The following is a 17,987-nucleotide window of genomic DNA, read 5'->3' as shown; positions in this document are numbered from 1 at the left end:
AGGAGAAATAGAACTTGACAGATCAAGATGCAAGGGAGATGAGGGAGAAGGGGAACAGGGGAGGAAAGAGGGGGCCAGGTCGGTTAGCCCAGCTGAGAGAGGGGTGAACGTGAGACTCGGTCAGTGGTGAACAGGCGTAGGTCTGGGGAAGGCAGGTAAGCAGGGCCACTTAAAGGCCTTTGCAGGCTCGGCCCTGCCTCATAGCAAGCATATCAAAATGCTCCACACCCCACAGTGAGTGTAATTTATATACAGCTGTAAGAGCTGAGCTGCAGTTGACCAACGTGACGTTACATTTCATAGACATTTAATGAAGCATTTGTTCCTTTGAGTTTTGCAGATTTCTTTCTGTATTTTGGAGTTAATTGTTTTTCAGGTTTCAAATAGTTTTATATCCTGGGGAAGCTTGTAGGTTGTGGATACGCTGCCCATGGTGACCCATGGATGGGATGGCACGGCAGCTAAATATAGAGGGCAGGTCTAAAGGAGAGTGGCCTAAGGCCATTTTGTCCAATCCCTTGCCTCTGGTGGGAGTAACAGTTGATCTGTGTTTGGCTCCAGGGGGTCTGATGTATTCCCAAAGGGGTTTCCAAGAGAGGAGATGCTTCCAGATTTTATCATAATTCGTTTTTGACCCAATAATCCAGGGAACTCTTTTCCACCTTAAATCCTCACCACTGTAGGTTGAAGCCAGACCTCCTGCTTCCTTCTGCTCTCATGCCTGACTCCAGGTAGCGCTGAGGGGACTGTCACAGTCAGTCACACAGAGGAGGCCTGCAGAGCTCTGATGACTGTGGTCAGTTTGTTTGTCCTCCCAGCTGGGGAACACACACTCTTTTGCCCTGTCCCTTTCATCTTGCCCTCATGTCTCCTGTCGGGGAGGCCTGAGCTGGGGCCAGGCCAGTCTCAGTGACATATGGCCTGGGGGATTCTGATATTTGGGCCGTGCCTGTGGCCAGGCCTATAGGTCTGGCCCAGCTCAGGAAATCATCCCTGATTTTGGTATTTCTTCCTGGGTGCCTTGGATGATGTTCGAATTATTGGCATTCCTCATGGAGTTCACCCAGACCTCCACGGGATCCCTCTTGAAAGACGAGGTGCCTGAAATGATTTCAGGAAGAAAAGTCATGTGTTTTATCTCCTTCCCATCACAGTTCTCATCTTAGAGGCAGGTGGAACATAGCAGAATTCTCAGGGCTGAAAGCAATCTCACCTGTCTGTCCCCTCGCCTCTGGTGAGCTGGTTCTTCCCCCACCCTAGAGCACAGTGACCCTGTGACCATCCCCGGGGGAGCAGTCCCACTGGTGTCCCAGGCTGTGCTGCCTGCACCTCACACTACTCAGGATAGTTCTTCACGTCTCGCTTCAGTTCTGCCAGCTCTAATCGAAGCTTTTCTTCCACGAGGTACAAAACTGTTGGTTTATGTATATCTAGACCTGCTTTTCAAACTGAGCTGCTTGGAGATATTCTCAGGAATCTGCCAGTTCTACAAACACTTTTAAAGTTTGCATTTCCTCTTAGATCATGATCTAAAAAATATAAATTTCCAATTATAAAGAGTAAATGTTTGCAGCGGTAACTCCTGATGAAAAGTTGTATCTGTGGAATAAGCAGGTTAGGCATGAAGCTGGCACTGCAGATGTAGTGCATGGGACACTGGTGTTGGGGATTGGGGACGTATTCTTGGGAGTCTTGCAAGAATATTTTTCTTCATAAAGGAGCTGTACATTATTTACTTTTTTTTTTTTTTAAATTTTTATTTTGTCAATATACAATGTATATGATTATTATGGCCCTTCACCGACACCTCCCGCCCTCCTCCCTCTCTATTATTCACTTTTGAAAGAGATTAATCTCTAGACTATTATTCTCAAATGCCATTCTCAGCCACTGCCAGCTGTTGACAAGGTTTTTGTTGGTTCATAATGAAACAAAAAGAAAAAGTGACAGTATTGGATGTAGCCACATCATATGACATAAAGCACGTGTGTGCATTTTGAGAAATGTGGAGCTAGCCCCCTCTTCCAGTGACCTCATCATACAGATGCAGGAATGGAGCACCAGGGAGAAAGCCACCTAATTGCCCCAGAACACAGACCACAGCAAGCAGGGAGCTGTCAGGTCAATTTCTCCCGGCCTTTGAGGGACTGTGATAGCGAATGCATTGGTCTGACGTGACCCCTAGTGGCAGGAGAGGAGCACCAGGCTGCAGATAACCCCAGCAAAGTCTCTGTGGCCCCACGGTACCCGCAGGCAGGGGCAGTGGGGCAGCGCCCGCCATGGTGGGTAGAGTCCCCAGTCTTTGGCATCTCTGCCCTTCCTTTTCCTCCTGAGACAGGAGGCTGTGATATCAGGATGGCACTGCTGCCTGTGAGGGTCTCAGAAAGAGCTCAGGCCTTGTGCTTGGTTGGAGCCATGGTGGGTGGGAGTAGAGATGTCAGCCCTGTCCTGTCTTTGTCCTGCTGGAGGAACAGACGACTCTGTGCTGGACCTCAAAGTACTCCCTTATTAGAGCCACCTCAGCAGGCAAGAAGTGAACATCTTTGTCTCCAAGGGCCCTGCCTTTGTTGCTTGCCTGGTTCACATAGGCATGTCCCCATTGGCATCCTTCTCCTTGCTCTGTGTCCCTTGAGTTGAGTTGTTAAATTGAAACAACTCACAAAACCCACTTGTTAAGAGGCGAGGGGGGCGGTGGCAGAGAAGGGAATTGCTCCCTCTGTGATGCTAACTGGTGCTCAAAGCCCCGCTGAAAGGAAGTGACAAAAGCAGATAATGGGAAAGCAGATAGAGCGGAAAGCCTTCTGTTTTCTCACCCCCAAAGGGGAACCTGTTCATAGGTGATTAGTGAGGTGCACAGAGGGCTGGGAAACCTGGAACCGGAGATGACTGGCGGGGAGGAGAGCAGACTGAGGAGGGTCTGTGTGAAATGATGGCGTAGACTAGTCTAAGACTCCAAGGTCCGGAAATGGTAAGATTTCAGGTTGGCGTGCAGAACTTCGCCAAGGTCAGGTTGTCCACCACTAGAACAGGTAGCCTGGAAAATAGCAAGTGGCCTGTCCCTGGAGGATTCAAGCAGAGGAGAGAGGAACTTTGCAGGGCAGGTACAAGGGACTGAGAGGGAGACAGCACAGGTGGTCCCTGTGGTCCCTGGAGACCTAGTGACGATGCAAAGCCTTCGTGTGCCTGTCCCTCTCTCGCCTGCCTCCCTCTTTCCTGCCGTGGCCTTCCTTTCTCTTCTTTACCCTTGATGAACTCTTCTGCCCAGTTTGAGAAGGCTAGTGCTTCTGTCCAGCTGTACATCCAGCTCTATGTTCATCCAAATGAAGCATTACTTTAGGGCTTAGAGGTAGCCATCACCCCCCTAAGAGCTGGGGAGGACAGCTGACCCTGAGCAGGCAGTCTCATGCCAGGGGGAGGTCATACACTGTCTCATATCATTCTCATGACAGCTGTTCACAACAGGGACATCATAGCATTGTACAGACAGAGACTGCCTCCCACAGAGGTTCATGCACCCAGCCATGGGAAGAACCGCATTCAGCCCCTTCCTGTTTGCTTTGGGCTGGAGACCACCACTCTGCACTCCCCGGAGTTCTCCGTCAGCCCTTGTGTCCTTGTGTCAGAGTCTCGCCGACTCTGACAGCAGCACCAGGGGTATTTGAGGAGATGGGGTCTTCCCTGGGATCTAGGGACCCTTTTGTCTGGCGCCCAGGGTCCTGGATTTGGGTCCTGGCTCCATATCTTACCTGCTGTGTGGCCTTGGTTGCCATTTGCCTTTCAAAACCTTTTCTATCCAATGCCTGTCCCATTTTTATCGTATATGTGAAGCTCATTAGACCAGATGCCATCACACAGGGCTTATTATCCACATTGAGTCCTTTCTGGGAAAGAGACAGTGAGGAATATATCAGAACATAAACAATTGGTTTGAAATGTCATTGTTGATGATGATAGTGGTGGTGGCAACACACGAGGCACCAAATGAACGTAAAGACGCTGATTTATGGAGCACTGAACTCATCTAAGGAAGCTCGCTATTCATACAGAGACGCCTCAGTGGGACGTCACGCCTTTCCCGCTCTCAGTTTTCCAAAAGGTTCACGACTCTGTGATGCTTGGGTGATGCAGCGAGTAGGACCTGCCGGCTGTTTTAACTTTGTTGCGGGAAAGCCGTTGCTATGTCATTCTGTTCTGTGGTGTCGAAAGGGAGAGAGATCATGTCCCTCAATAGGCGTCTTTGACTCAGACGAGAGGGGCCAGATGACATCAGGGGCATGAGGCTGCTGCGCTCCATGCCTCCTTCTCAGTAGGTAATCTCGGGGGCCGTCATATTTACAAAAGCCCTTCCTGAGTTGGCTTCCTTTGTCAGAATAGAAAGGCAGGCAGGATGGGGTCCTTTATCATTCCAAAATGTGGAGAATTCCTGGCCTTGGGTGACCCCAGGGAGATCTGCTATTTGGATTGGGAGCAGTATTCATGCTGTTTTCCTGGGACCATCTTGCTGCAGAATGAGCTCTTTTCTGGATGCCTCCAAGGAGAGAAGGGGCTTCGCTCTTCCATATGAGACCATCTGTAGGTTGGCGAGTGGGACATAAGATGACATGTGTTTGTGTGTGCATGGGTATGAATCCAGAGAGGCAAGGCACAGGGTCCACAAGTGAATCTTCTGCATCAGTTTTCTGAAGCTGGGGTTCTGAGAATACCCTACCTTGACTGGCTCACACCATTGCTAAGGAAAATCCATTAGCTCACGTAACAAGACCCAGGTGACTCCTAGTTCAGTTGCTCATTGGCACCCAGGTTCTTTCCGTCTTTCCTCTCTACCATCTTTGGCTTGTCAGCTTTGACCCTCAGGCTTGGCCCCTCACAGCCCCAAGACGGCTACTGTGGTTACAGGTGCAGACGTGCCACATCTCTTTTGGAAATCATTGAGGGAACCTTTCTCGAAAGCCTCCAGCCGACATCCCCTCATGTTCCACGGGCAAGGGGATGGGTTAAGTGACCATCTTAGACTGATTATGACTTACTACTCCTGCGTCCCATGGAGGACGAGGAGACATTGGACTAGGCTATAGCTCTGCCACGGAAGGGTGTGTGGGAGATGGTACTTGTATGTGAGCAGCTGATAATATCCATGTGCAGGAGTCTTTGCCCTGGGGGGCCCTGGACAACTAAGTAATGCAGAGGGAGTGCCCCACAGGCCCTGGGTCTTTTAGCATTGCCCCAGTCTTAGGAATATCTCTGGGGCACTCTTTGGAGGCGGGGGCTGGGCCTCACACCTCTTTGACCTCCCTTCTGCAGTTCTTCCAGTTCCCGGCACAGCGCTGGGTGCACGGGAAGCATGCAATGTATGCTTATTTACAATAAGTGGAGCTACCTTTATCAGACTTATGATGTGCCAGGCTCTTTCCTAAGAGCTTTATATGTATTCTTACGACAACCCCATGGTGTAGACATCCAGCTAGCGGGTGGTGGAGGGGGGAGCCCAGATATGAATCCTAGCAGTGCAGCCCTAAAGCTTTTGTGCTTTTGACTGCTCAGTTGCATTGCCACCTGGCCACATTATTGAATGACCAGACAAATGATCACAGGGAAGTGATGCAAAGGTTTGGGGCTCACTGGAGAGAAACTCCTCTTCCTAGAGCGCTCACGTCATCTTCGAAGGCCTCAGGAGCCAGAGAGAGCACTGTTCATGTGTAGCCAGGATCCTCTAAGGCTTCACTTGCTAGGAGGTCCCCCTGCAGGTCGAGTTGAGCTCTGTCTCACTGTTCTCCTTTGGTCCAATCCAGAGCACTGCAGCCCTGTAGAGCAGTCTGAGGGGCTGGTTGTCAATACCATAGGCTCGGCAATCTTGGTTTTTAGCTGCTGTTCTTGTTCTCACATGTACTTTCACAAACACCTCACTGTCCTGGTTGTCCTCTCCTGGATTCTTCTTCCTTTGCCAACATGCACTTTGGTGGCCCTCAGTGAGCATGAGGCTCTTCGTGGCCTGAGCAGCCCTGTGCCCGAGACCCTGCACCTCTGCCCAGTCGGAGTGCGCATCTCCTCTTTCCACAGCTGCATCAGAACATGGGCTTGTAACCCAAGTGCACCCTGAGCCCTGCAGGTGTGAGGGATGGTCAGAGCGTGGCTTGGTGCAGGGATGAGTAAGAGCTCCTCGTACGGTCTCCTCCGCAAAGGCGGGTGTAGTCCACATTACACAGAGCACACTCTGGGAAGGCAGCAGAAGGGCCAGCCAGTGTGCAAATATAGAAGGAAGCTTAGTTTTCTGGAAAAAAGAGTCAAGGCACCTGACAGTGTTTAATCCCTACCCCAATCCTACATGGAACATATAATTCCCATTTTATAGATGAGGGAGCTGTAGCTTAGAGAGGCTGGTAATGAGACCCATGTTCCACAGGTTTGGTGAGCTCCAGCCCTCACTTTCCTTACCTGTAGGATGAAGATAAAAACCTTTGTTCACTATGCAGGGGAGCTGGAGCACTGACCCCTCAGCGTCTCCCTGCCCAGTGTCCTGCTGTGCCTCTGCCCATGGCCAGAGCATAGGACAGAACATGGGAAAATTCTCTGTAAACTGTAGAGGTGGTAGTGTGGGCCTCTGTAACTGTGTGTGTCTGTGTGTGCACATGTGCACAGGGGCTGTGTCTGCAGACCCCACGAAGAAGGCAAGGTCATCCAGAGGGACCAGGTCCTGACTCTCAAACCCTTGTCATCTCTCCCACCCCCAATCTCCCCACAGAGGGCCATCCGTGTGCGTAGCCACTCAATGGAGACCATGGTGGGCAGCCAGAAGAAGCAGCACAGTGGGGGTATCCCCGGCAGCCTCAGCGGGGGCATCTCCCACAACAGCATGGAGGTCACCAAGACTACCTTCTCGGTGAGTGCCGGCAGGCCCTGGGGCAGTATGTGGGGTTGGGGGAGGGTCCCCCAGAGCTATGGAGGAAGGGTACTCCCACTCAGGCTTGGGCTAGGTGGCTAGAGCAGGGCAGGCTGGATGAAGGGGGGAAACAGGCTGCTTGGGGGCTGACCCTAGCAGGGCGACCTCTGAAAATGGTCCTTTATTGATTGAAAACTGAAAAAAAACCAAACAAAAAAACAAAAAAATAAAATGGGCCTTTGGAGCCTCCATCCCAGGCAGCACCTTGGGGTGGGCCAGACCAGGTACCCTCTTGTTCTGTTCTCTGAGTTTCCTGACAACTGGGCCCCCTCCTTGGGGCTAGCCCTACAAAATGGTCCTGGGGTGTGTTTCTCTGCTCAGGGGCTTGGGACCCATAGTTGTGAGAGGGGTATACTTGCTTTGTCATTAATGATAGCAGTAGCCACCCCCAGCTTGCTGTGAATCAGGCACTGAGCAAGGTAATTCAGGGACAAGATCTCACCTGATGTCTGTAACAGCTGCCTGAGGTAGGTACTGGTGTGTTCTCCAGTCCACATTTGAGGAAAAGGAGGCTCGGAGGGGTTAAGTAATTTGCTAAAGGTCACGTAGCTAAGCCGAAGAGCTGGAATTTGAATGCAGGTCTTCCTGGTCCAAACTCTATGCTCTTCACCACTCTGTATACAATTCCCAAGGAAAGAGGGCCCTGCAGGTTTCGGCCTGGTTGACTTGCACCAGGGACTGCAGATGTGAGGTAACCACATAGTCAGTCTTTTTGTAAAGCAAAGTCGCTTTAGACTTGTACAGATGGATTGACTCTTCTTTTTTTTTTGACATCTGGCTGGTACGGAGATCTGAACCCTTGACCTGGATGTTACCAACATCATGCTCTAACTGGCCAGCCTTTTTTTTTTTTTTTTTTTTTTTGTCTTTTTTGTGACCAGTAAGGGGATCGCAACCCTTGGCTTGGTGTCGCCCGCACCGTACTCAGCCAGTGAGCACACCGGTCATCCCTATATAGGATCTGAACCCACAGTGGGAGCGTCGCTGCACTCCCAGCGCTGCACTCTCCCGAGTGAGCCACGGGGTCGGCCCAGCCTTCTTTTTTTTAATAGCAGTACAGACCCACCATGATACTAACGATTAGTATTATAATGGCCTTGCATAATTAATTTCATATTCCAGATATTTTCATAGCTATTATCTTGTTTCCCCCAGAAGGTCCATGAAGTGAGCAGAGCAAGGCACTTACCTCCATTCTGTGGATGGGGAGATTGAGGCCCCGAGAGTTTCACCGTTTGCCCAAGGTTGCACAGCATGTGCATGGCAGAAGTTGGGTCTGGCTTGGAGGCCTGGTGGTCTCTAAAGTTTGGCTCCAGACTCCTGTCTCCCTTTCCTCAAACTCCCGCCACTCCACTGTCCCCCTGTGAGGCCATACAACTGTCCCAAGTGGGAACCTGCCTGGGTTGGCTCCCCCCATCTGTCAGTGCATGTGAACCTGGCTCTGTGGCTCTCATTCTGTCTTGTTATTGTGACACTTGCCTGGGTGGTGGTAACATCCCCTGAGCGAGAACATGAGGACAAGGCTCCATTTATTTGTGGACAGTGGATGGAGAGTGAGAGCTTTGGGTTCTTGGCCTCATCCTGCCGGTGACTTGCCAGATGACCTTGGCAAAACCCCCCACCTCTCTGGTCCTCAGCTTCCTCATGGGTAAAGGAAGAGGTCGAGCCAGGTCACTACAAGGGCTCTCTGGCTTTGTGGCTCTCAGTCTATGACCCCCTGAGTCATCCTGATCTTCTCCATATGTGGGGCTCCCCTTTTGGTGGCCCTGACCCTGTGTTCCTCCAAGAGTTCTGGTCTTTGGTGGGTCATTAGCTGCGGCCCAAGGCTTGGCTTAAGAGCACAGAAGAGGCTACAAGAAGCTTGAGTGTCAGGGTCTCAGCTTCTGTTCCGTAGATCCCAACCTTCCTAGCAGTCTTGCTATTTTCTGGGGTCTCCTTCAGACCAGGAGCCATTTGTAGACTGGGCAGGGTGATGAAGGGAAGGAGATCTGGGTTTGGGCTGTAAGCACTCATTTTCGTGGTTTCATTGGCAGCCTCCGGTGGCGGTGGCAGTGGTGAAGAACCAGTCACGGAGTCCCATCAAGCGGCGGTCGGGGCTCTTCCCTCGTCTGCACACAGGCTCTGAAGGCCAGGGGGACAGCCGGACAAGATGGTAACTGTTGGGGGCCCCCAGCCACCCCCACTGTGGGGTCTGTCAGCTCTTTCCACTGCTACAGCTGTCAGATGCCCAACTTTGGGGAGAGCATTGCTTAGCTTTGGGAGACAGCTTCCCCCTAATCCTAATCCCCTAATCCCAGCCCACTTTCAGGCATCTGCATGTCCCTGTCACTCCCTCCTCTGAGGCTGATTTGGCCAGTCTCTGCACGGGACTTTTCCAAAGTTGTTTTTGTAGCATTTTGACCCATGCTAGAAACATTGCTTGGGTTCTTCTGTCTTTGCCTTCTCTTTCGATACTTATTCAAATGTCTCCTCTTACAAAAGTCTTCCCTGATTCTGCCAGGCAGAGTTAATTGAACCTTCCTTTGGACTTCTAGAATGTTCTTTTGGACTTCTAGGATGTTCTGTGCCGCTTTTTGTTTTTAAAGCAACTCTCATATTACCCTATTTCACCTGCTCTTGCTTACTGTCTTTCTGATCCATTAGTCGGTGAGCCTGTCTGTTCTTTAGGTGAGCAAGCAGCATTTATTGAGTTCCTGCCTTGTGCTGGGCACAGGGCTGAGTGCTCAGACAAGTGCTACAGGGAAGCTTACAGTCTTGTGAGGGAGGCATTTAGACTGACTTCCAGGTTTCCAAGTTGTCTGCCTGTAGCCATGGGTGGTGGTACTATCCCCTGAGTGAGGGCATGAGGACAAGGGTCAGGTTTAGGGAGGAGGATGAAAAGCTCTGTTTGGAACCTGGGCCTGTGAGTCTCGTTGCCACCCAGTAGAGCTGTCCAGGGAGTGGTTAGAACTGCAGGTGTCGAGTTTAGGAGATGCCTTGACTGGAGGAGAGCTGGGAGTAACTGGGGTAGAGGTGGTGGTTAAAGATGGATTAACAAATATGACCACCCAGAGAAGGTGTGTGGAGCACCAGCATTTCAGGACAAGTGTGGAGAGGAGAAATTCCAGGAGGGAGGGATGCCGGTGTCAGAGGTGCACAGAAGTCCAGCACAGTGACCAAAACCCCTGCCTGGGCTGACATTTAGGAGGTCATTAGCAACCTCATCTAAAGTTCATTGAGGTACTTCACACCTCTAGGGTGGCTATAATTAAAAGGACAAATAATAACAGAGGTTAGAGAGGATATGGAGAAATTGGAACCCTCGCCCACTGATGGTAGGAATGTGAAATAGAGCAACTCCTTTGGAAAACAGTCTGGCAGCTCCTCAGAAGGTGGAACATAGAGTTATCATATGACCCACGAATTCTACTCCTACGTGTGTATCCAACAGAATTTAAAACTGTTGTACAAGGAGTGCACAGACTTTCATAGCTGCATCATTCATAATAGCCCAAAGTGGAAGCAATCCAAATGTTCATGGGCTGATGAATAGATAATAAAATGTGGTCTATCCGTAAAATGGAATATTGTTTTGTAATAAAAAGGAATGAAGTACTGGTACTTGCTATAACATACATGAACCTTGAAAACATTTTGCTAACTGAAAGAAGCCAGACACAAACCCCACAACATATTATATGAGGTCATTTATATCAATTGTCCAGAACAGACAGATCCATACTGACAGAGAGTAGATTAGTGACTGCCAGGGTTGGGGGAGAGTGGAATGGGAGTGATTTCTTTTGGGTGGCCAAAAATGTTCTAAAATTAGATTGTGGTGATGGTTGCACAACTCTGTGATTATGCTAAAAACCATTGATCGTACACTTTAAATAGGTGAGTTGTATGGTATGTGGATTATATCTCATAATGCTGTTACTAAAAATAAGTGCCTTAAAGACAGGGCCATTATGTCCCCAACAGCTAGCACAGGTAAATAGTGGGCACTGGTACGTGGCCTTTGTTAAACTAGAGGAGAAGGAAACTCTTGGGTCCCTGGACTGAAAGTAGCTCTTGACTTCCCAGGGCCACCTCGTCACAGGGGTCCTGGGAAGGGGGTCCCCCGGAGTTCTACAGCGGGCGGCCTTCTTGCACCTCCCAGGAGTCTATGTGTATTGGGTTGTTTCCTGCTGTGTTGCAGACCCCATTCCACTCCCAGTGTTGACCCATAGCTCTTCCAGGTGGGATGACCAGCTTGGGTGAGAGGTAGATTAGACTAGAGGCCATCCAGCCAGGATTCCTGATGGTAGCTCTGGACTCTCACCCATGAACCTAGAGTAGCCCCTGCTCGAGGGAGCACAAAACCCTGTTTTCTGCCAGTCTCAGCGGATCTCTGGTGGGAAAGGAAGTCCTGGCAGCCATGCTTTGGTACGGGGTGCTCTGACCCCACAGTTCCCCATGGTCCCCAGAGCTGGCCGGCAGAGACTGGGCCTGGGGCCTGGGGTGGGGTGGGGGTGAGGGGGTTGGTTTCCTGGCCTCACGCCTCTTCATTCCATTCCGTCAGTGACAGTACATCCAGCACTCCCAAGACCCCGGATGGTGGACACTCTTCTCAGGAGATAAAGTCTGAGACCTCGTCCAATCCCAGCTCTCCGGAAATCTGTACCAACAAAGAGAAGTAAGGGAGCGAGGGGAGGGGAAGGCTGGCTCTCAACATTTGCAGCCCTGGAATGTGCTGTCTGCCTCCAGGCACGCTGAGAGGGACTCTCTTGTCTCTGGAACTCTCTGGAACACAGAGGCCAACAGGCAGGGGCACCGGGGGCCGCCAGTGGGCAAGCTCAGATCTCTGCTGGGCCTGCCCTGCTCTTGGTCCTGGGGAGGGCCAAGGGAGGAGGAGTCTCGGCGTGTGACCAGGGACTCACAGCCAGGTGGCCTTGCCTCCCACTCCCCGCAGGCCCTTCATAAAGTTGAAGGAGAATGGCCGAGCCAACATCTCCCGCTCCTCCTCCAGCACCAGCAGCTTCAGCAGCACTGCCGGGGAGGGCGAGGCCATGGAGGAGTGTGACAGCGGGGTAGGTGTGCCCCGTCCCGCCTTGGCAGGGGCACTCTGGGGCCCAGCCAGCCGCCCACTCTGTACTTTAAAATAGCTGCTGTGGGCAGGTCTCCACTTCAGTCTTTACAGACATAAGGGGAGAGATGGAAACGAGAGGTGGCCCAGTCAGCCATCACCACTGTCTGGGAGCACTGGGGAGGGGGAGGTTCTCTCGGAGTGACAAAGCAGCAGCAGCAGAGGGACAGAAGCCATGCTAAATGGTGTCCCTGCCATGGGGTTCCTGGCTGGAGAGATGAGGGGTCAGTGCTCCCGGGGGCTGGGTTAGGGGTGCCTCCTGGAGGGGGAGAGGTTGGAGCCAGGGTTGAGGGCAGCGGGGAGGAAAGAGCAGGTACAAGTGGGCGTGGGAGGCAGTGGCTGCCCTGGGCTTGCCGGGGCCTGTCTCAGGCCTGTCCGGGCACAGGCCACCTGTGGGGCTGCCGAGGGTGGGCTGGCCTCGCTCACCCAGTCTCTCTCCCCAGAGCAGCCAGCCTTCCACAACCTCGCCCTTCAAGCAGGAGGTGTTTGTCTACAGCCCGTCCCCAAGCAACGAGAGCCCCAGTCTGGGGACAACCGCCACCCCCATCATCATGAGCCGGAGTCCCACGGGTCAGTGTCATCTGGTGGTGTGCATGATGTGGCTGGGAGGGCGGGGCCATGCCCTGACCCCTGTCCTGGGGCATGTGGCCCAGGCACGCTGAACTGGCCAGTGTCCACTCCTCCTCCCAGGCCTCCCAGGTGTTGGTCCTTCAGCTCTGCCAGCTCACTGCATGTGTTCATCAGCCTTAAGAGGCCCGTGTTCTTATCCTCTCCTTATGTGTGGGGAAACCGAGGCTCAGAAGGTTGAATGATTTGCTGGGGATCCTGTAGTGAGGAGTCAGGACTGTGTGATTAGAAAGCTGAATTCGTTCCATTGACCTCTCCCCCTGCCTCATCAGCTGTAGCGAAGATCCCCATAATGTAAGGCTGCAAGGCGGGAAGAGTGTTGCAGGCGGAGGGAACGGCATGCGGAAAGACCTGGAGAAAATGAGAGACCGAGTGTTCTGGAGCTGCTGGTGGTTCAGTGTGGCTGGAGTTCATGGAGGGGAGGGTGTGAGAGGAGAGACAGGTTGGCCTGCGGACCAGCTGGAGTGGATTTTGGTGTTATCCTCCTGGCAGCGGAAGCCTCGGATGGTCTTAAGTCTTTGCATGTTCTTAAGTAGAGAAGCACCATCTGGAGTTGAGAAGACCATTTTGGCGGCCGTAGCTGCCGAGTGTAGAAAGGCTCCGTGGGGAGCAGTACAACAGTGAGGGTCACCACGGGGTGGTGAGGGGTAATGGGCCGTAGGAGAAGGACATGGGTTCAAGAGTTGTCGAGGAGGTAAAATCTTCAGTAGTGGAGGTTCGGGGAGAGCAGGAGACTGGACCTTTTGGTGTTCTGCGGTCTCTAGTGGAGCAGAGTAGGAGGAGCCAGCTCTGTGGGGAGGGAGAAGGGCTGGCACCCGAGGGCCATCTAAGTGGACCTGAGCTGTAGGCACTGTGGGGCGGGTGCTGTGATGCCCAGAAAGCAAAGCCGTGGTCCCCACTCTCGGGGAGGGCAGCACAGCACAGGGCAAGTGCAGTGCTCTAGAGCCTGGTCCAAATCCTGGGTCTACCACTTACTAGCAACGTGACGTTGGGCAAGGTACTGAGCTTTGCTGTGCCTCAGTTTCTCCAAGCAAGAAATGAACGGAGGGGAATAGTAGTTTCCACCTCATAGGGTTGGTTGTGTGAAGATTAAACAAACTCATGCTTGTAAGGTACAGAACTGTTAACCTAAATGCTAAATAACTGGACTAAAACAATTGTGTAGTCAGTGGTTCTCAACTGGGGGCAGTTTTACTGCCCAGGGGACAGTTGGTAATGTCTGGAGACATTTTTGATTTTCGTGATTGTGGGAGGAGGGTGCTACTGGCATCTAGTGGGTAGAGGACAGGGATGCTGCTAAGCAGTGTAAAGGACAGGCCGCCACAACGAAGAAGCATCCAGCCCAAAATGTCACTAGGTTGAGAAACTCTATAGTCTAAATGGTAGAAACATGGGAAGGACCAATGGGCCATCAGAGTGGTTTAAACCAACCAAAATGCTTCTGGGGTTCTCACAGTGAAGAGGTGTTGACAAAGGGAACACAAAATGCCAGGGGATAGAGGGAAGATTGTGGCTCCAAAGCAAACAGTCCTTTGTGTCAGGGCTTCCCAGCTGACAGAGCAGTTCACGCACTTCCTCTCTTTCAACCCTCTGTGGTTGGGCAGCTGTGGAGCTGGGTTCTAATCCTCGTTGTGGCATTGAGCCTCAGTTTCCTCATCTGTAAAATGGGGTGGTAATGCAAATTCCCTGATGTTTTAAAATAAGTTTTAATTAAATATTGTGGGAATTAATGAAAGAATCTGTAATCAAGCCTGGCTCCTAATTGGTGTTAAATAAATATCAGAATAAATAAGGTGTTGAGTAAAGGAAGGTTTAGAGAGTGTCCACTACTTGCTGAATGTCACCCAGGGCAGAAGGGACCTGGAACGGGCCTAGTACTGCTTGCCCAGCACTCACTAAACCACGCAGTGATGTGTCTCCCTACATAGACCCTTCCCTCCACGTAGCGTTCAGCCCTAATGGGATGCTTTTTACCTCCAGCCCCAAGAAAGCTGTGCTGTGTACCTGCAGGATCAGGGTGCGCTTGGGGAGATCTGGAAACCTGTTTTAGGCTGTTCAGCTGAGTCTGGGGAGAGGCAGGGCCAAGGGGAGGGAGGTGGCCTGGGAGGGCCTGACGTCCAGTCTTCCATAACCTCAGATGCCTGGTCATTGGTTGTTTCACTCCTGGGCTCCCTGGGTCCCAGGAGGGGATTGGCAGGGTCACACAGAGAGGTGCTTGTAGTGCTGGGTGGAACCCCTTGATTTGAAGCACCAGGAGTCAGTCCGCAGCCTCCAGGTGGACTGTACCAGGCTGTAGGTTCCCATGGCCAGAGGAAAACCTGAAAGCCAGTAGCCCTCCTGCCAGTGGTGTAGTGGTGAATGTTTAACGACTGGCGCTCCCACCACCCACACACGTTTATTGTAAATTTTACTGATATAATGGATCTGAAGCACACAGTTTACACATGATGATAAAATGTACAATATTCTTTACTGTAAATCCTGTATATCCGATTGATTCTCACAAGATGCTTTTATTGATATTTGCCTAACCTTTGTGTCTGTAGCCAACTTGAGTTTGCAGCTAACAAGCTGATTGATATTATTGTTTATGTTACTAAGCACTTTATACTAAGAGAACTTCATTCGTCAGTTACGTGAGCAGTGTCTTTGCTGAATTGGTAGTAATTATCAAATACCGGAAGAATATTTACTCAGTTTTTTTGTGCTATTCACAAGGTAATGGCAGCAGACACAACACATTTTCAAGTTTCATCTACATGATTATTTTCTCCATTAGGCTCTTAAGTCTAGACAACAAAACAGTACAAATCAAGCCCTGATTTGTAGCACTTGCCAATTTCTGTGGTGTAAATCCTCCTATCATGGTTAATCTCAAGCTACCAATGTGATGTCCCTGAACGTGGAGCTGGGAAAAGATGCACAGTGGCCACCGTCAGAGGGGTTTCTACCACGTGGATACAATAGATGTGAGAGAATAGGTAATCGTAAAACACAGTAAAATAACTAAAAGTGATGACTTTTGAATATTTATTACCTTTATTGAATAACATTTATTTACTTATAAGCCTAATGGAGGGGACAGGCCCGCTAGAGTGCCTAGTGGAGGGGACGAGGCCCCCTTCTTCAGGCCTTTCTACCCAGTCCCCCCACACAGCCCCAGTGACCTCTGCTGCTCCACCCTCTTTTCATGGGCATTCCTCTTTTTCTTAGATACCAAAAGCAGAAACTCCCCGAGATCAAACCTGAAATTCCGCTTTGACAAGCTCAGCCATGCCAGCTCCAGTGCGGTAAGGATATGGGAACGGCCCCTTGCACCCTACGTCCCACTTACCTCCAAAGGCCAGCCTTCTTTCCTGTGGGCTGGAGAAAGAGGCATCTCAGATATCACACTGGGGGGCCCCCGAAGGAGGCAGGGGAAGGAAAGCTGTGGTCAGATCTGGGGTGACACCATCTGCTCCTACCTGGTGCAGGCGTCAGCCAGGGGGTCGCCAGACACCTTTGCCATACCCTGAGTTAGAGCCATACCCTTGGACACAGCCATGCCCAGATGTGAGTTGTGGCCTGTTGGCTCTGGGGGGCCCCATATCCCTTCCCGAGCTCACCAGATTGTTGAGAGCTGAGTGCACAGAAGCTGTAGCTGAAGGGATATGCTGTCTGGTTACCTAAAACTCTTGAATGGATTTTCTTGGCATAGGGTCACTAATGTGAAAGAGGAGTCCTTTGCCTGTCCAAGGTGGGTCAAGTGAGTATTTTTCCTGCTGTGGTTGTGAGGGGGGATGTGTGTTCCTTTAACATCGGGGTACTAGTGGCCTTATAACCTGTGAATGGCCAGAGAGATCCTGCCAGCTGGGAGGCCCAAAAGTCATCTCACCCCCGAAGCCGCTGTGATGGGGCTTCCCCAGGTCTGGATGAGGAAGAAGGGGCAGATGGCAGGGGCGGATGGTATGGATGGGAAGGCTTGCCCAAGAGGGTGGGATGGACTCCCAAAATTGTTCTGCCTTCCCCTGGATGGAGTGTGGTTCCAGCAGACAGAAGAGGCAGTGGCCCAGAGCTGCTCTTTTCCCTGGTGGGAGGAGTTCCTCAGGTTGTCCTCTTGCTCCCCTGCTCCCAGGCAGGCTCCCCTCCTGTGTCTTTGGCCAAAGCTCTAGGCTGGGATGTGTCCTCCCCACATGCCGAGAGAGGCCCCTGCCCGTCAACACTGTGAGGCACAACACGGGGGAGGCCTCTGCTCCTGGCCCCAGCCGAGGGGGTGTGGTCCAGCTCACCCCACCGAGGTCTGACCTTCTGCTGGTGAAGTCACCAGGGACGCATCTGAACCCCCAGCCCTCTCCCCACATGGGGCTCCCAGGGGTATGAGTCACAGGTGAAACCAAGGCAGGGGTACAGCTCAGCCCACTTTATGTTGAACCTGATTTATGAAAAAGCAGAGGAGAAGATGGGAATGTCCACATTCACCTCCAGCTCTCATCATGTACTTCAGCTGCCTCTGTTTACCAAAGGGATGTTCACGCCCAGCTCCTCGGCCTGTATAAAGCTGGGCGCCCTTGTATTTGGCGCCCTCCTTGTCCTAAGTGTATTCAGTTGGCTGTGGCCATGGCATGTGCGCTCCCACCCCAAGGTCTGCGTCGTTAGCGTTGTGTCCTTCCTTCCTTTACTGAATATTTGGTCATCATCTCCCTCCTCCTTGTCTTCTCCAGGGAAGTCCTGATTCTGTCCCAGAGAAGGCTCCTGTTCCAGCAGTTTGGGGGTGCCACCCACTACTATGACCGTCACTGGTACACTGCCCCACCGGCCACCTGCCCACTGACCAGCTGTATGTCCCAGTGTCTCGACCCAGCCACAGCCCTGCCCACCCCTTTGCCAGCACAGCCTGCAAGCACCTCCCCATCTCTGGACAAGGCCTTATTCTTTGAGGCTCCCCTGTTCCTGACCTCCTGATGTGATATCTGTCTGGGTCATTTGTCATCTTGTTTTGTCTGCAGAGGAAAAGAGAGTTGGGCAGGGGGGGATCTGGGTGCCAGGGGCTCAGCCAGAGGCCAGGGAGTTTGTCTGCCTCAGAGGCAGAGAGAGTGGCGAGGTGGGAGCAGAGGCCACCAGCAGGGCATGGCGCCCTGGTGGGGGGTGGCAAAGGCGGGCCTGTCTGTCCTCAGTCACAGTGCAGTGCCTTCCTGGACATGGTGGGCGGGAGGATTCACCACCACGGATGCATTTGGTGGTGGTGGAAGGGCCGCTTTTCCAGGAGCCAAGATTCGTACCATCCTCAAGGCAGTCCTGATAAAAATTGGCTCTGTTGCCCCTGTGGCTCCGGAGCTC

General features: G+C 51.9%; 1 protein-coding gene across 3 annotated transcripts in view; it reads left to right on the top strand.

Annotated features, from left to right (window-relative positions):
* RAP1GAP2 (RAP1 GTPase activating protein 2) overlaps positions 1-17,537 on the top strand; it is a 203,525-nt gene extending 185,988 nt beyond the window's left edge. The window contains exons 18-25 of one of the 3 annotated variants that reach the window (XR_550470.1): positions 6,740-6,877; positions 8,971-9,089; positions 11,481-11,594; positions 11,871-11,988; positions 12,493-12,614; positions 15,885-15,961; positions 16,369-16,407; positions 17,372-17,537. Coding sequence is in view for 1 of the 3 variants with exons in the window: in XM_008572665.1 (XP_008570887.1) it covers positions 6,740-6,877; positions 8,971-9,089; positions 11,481-11,594; positions 11,871-11,988; positions 12,488-12,614; positions 15,885-15,961; positions 16,369-16,377 (702 nt within the window). In the remaining 2 variants the exon portion in view is untranslated. Of the gene's footprint in view, positions 1-6,739; positions 6,878-8,970; positions 9,090-11,480; positions 11,595-11,870; positions 11,989-12,487; positions 12,615-15,884; positions 15,962-16,368; positions 16,417-17,371 lie in introns of all 3 variants that reach the window. The other 2 variants (XR_550471.1, XM_008572665.1) reach the window with 2 other exon arrangements.
* The last annotated feature ends 450 nt before the right edge of the window (positions 17,538-17,987 follow it).

This window comes from Galeopterus variegatus, unplaced genomic scaffold (genome assembly GCF_000696425.1).
Source record: "Galeopterus variegatus unplaced genomic scaffold, G_variegatus-3.0.2 Scaffold817, whole genome shotgun sequence".
Taxonomy (NCBI): domain Eukaryota; kingdom Metazoa; phylum Chordata; class Mammalia; order Dermoptera; family Cynocephalidae; genus Galeopterus; species Galeopterus variegatus.
Note: the sequence above shows the minus strand (reverse complement) of the source record. Positions and strands in the feature narration are given on the sequence as shown.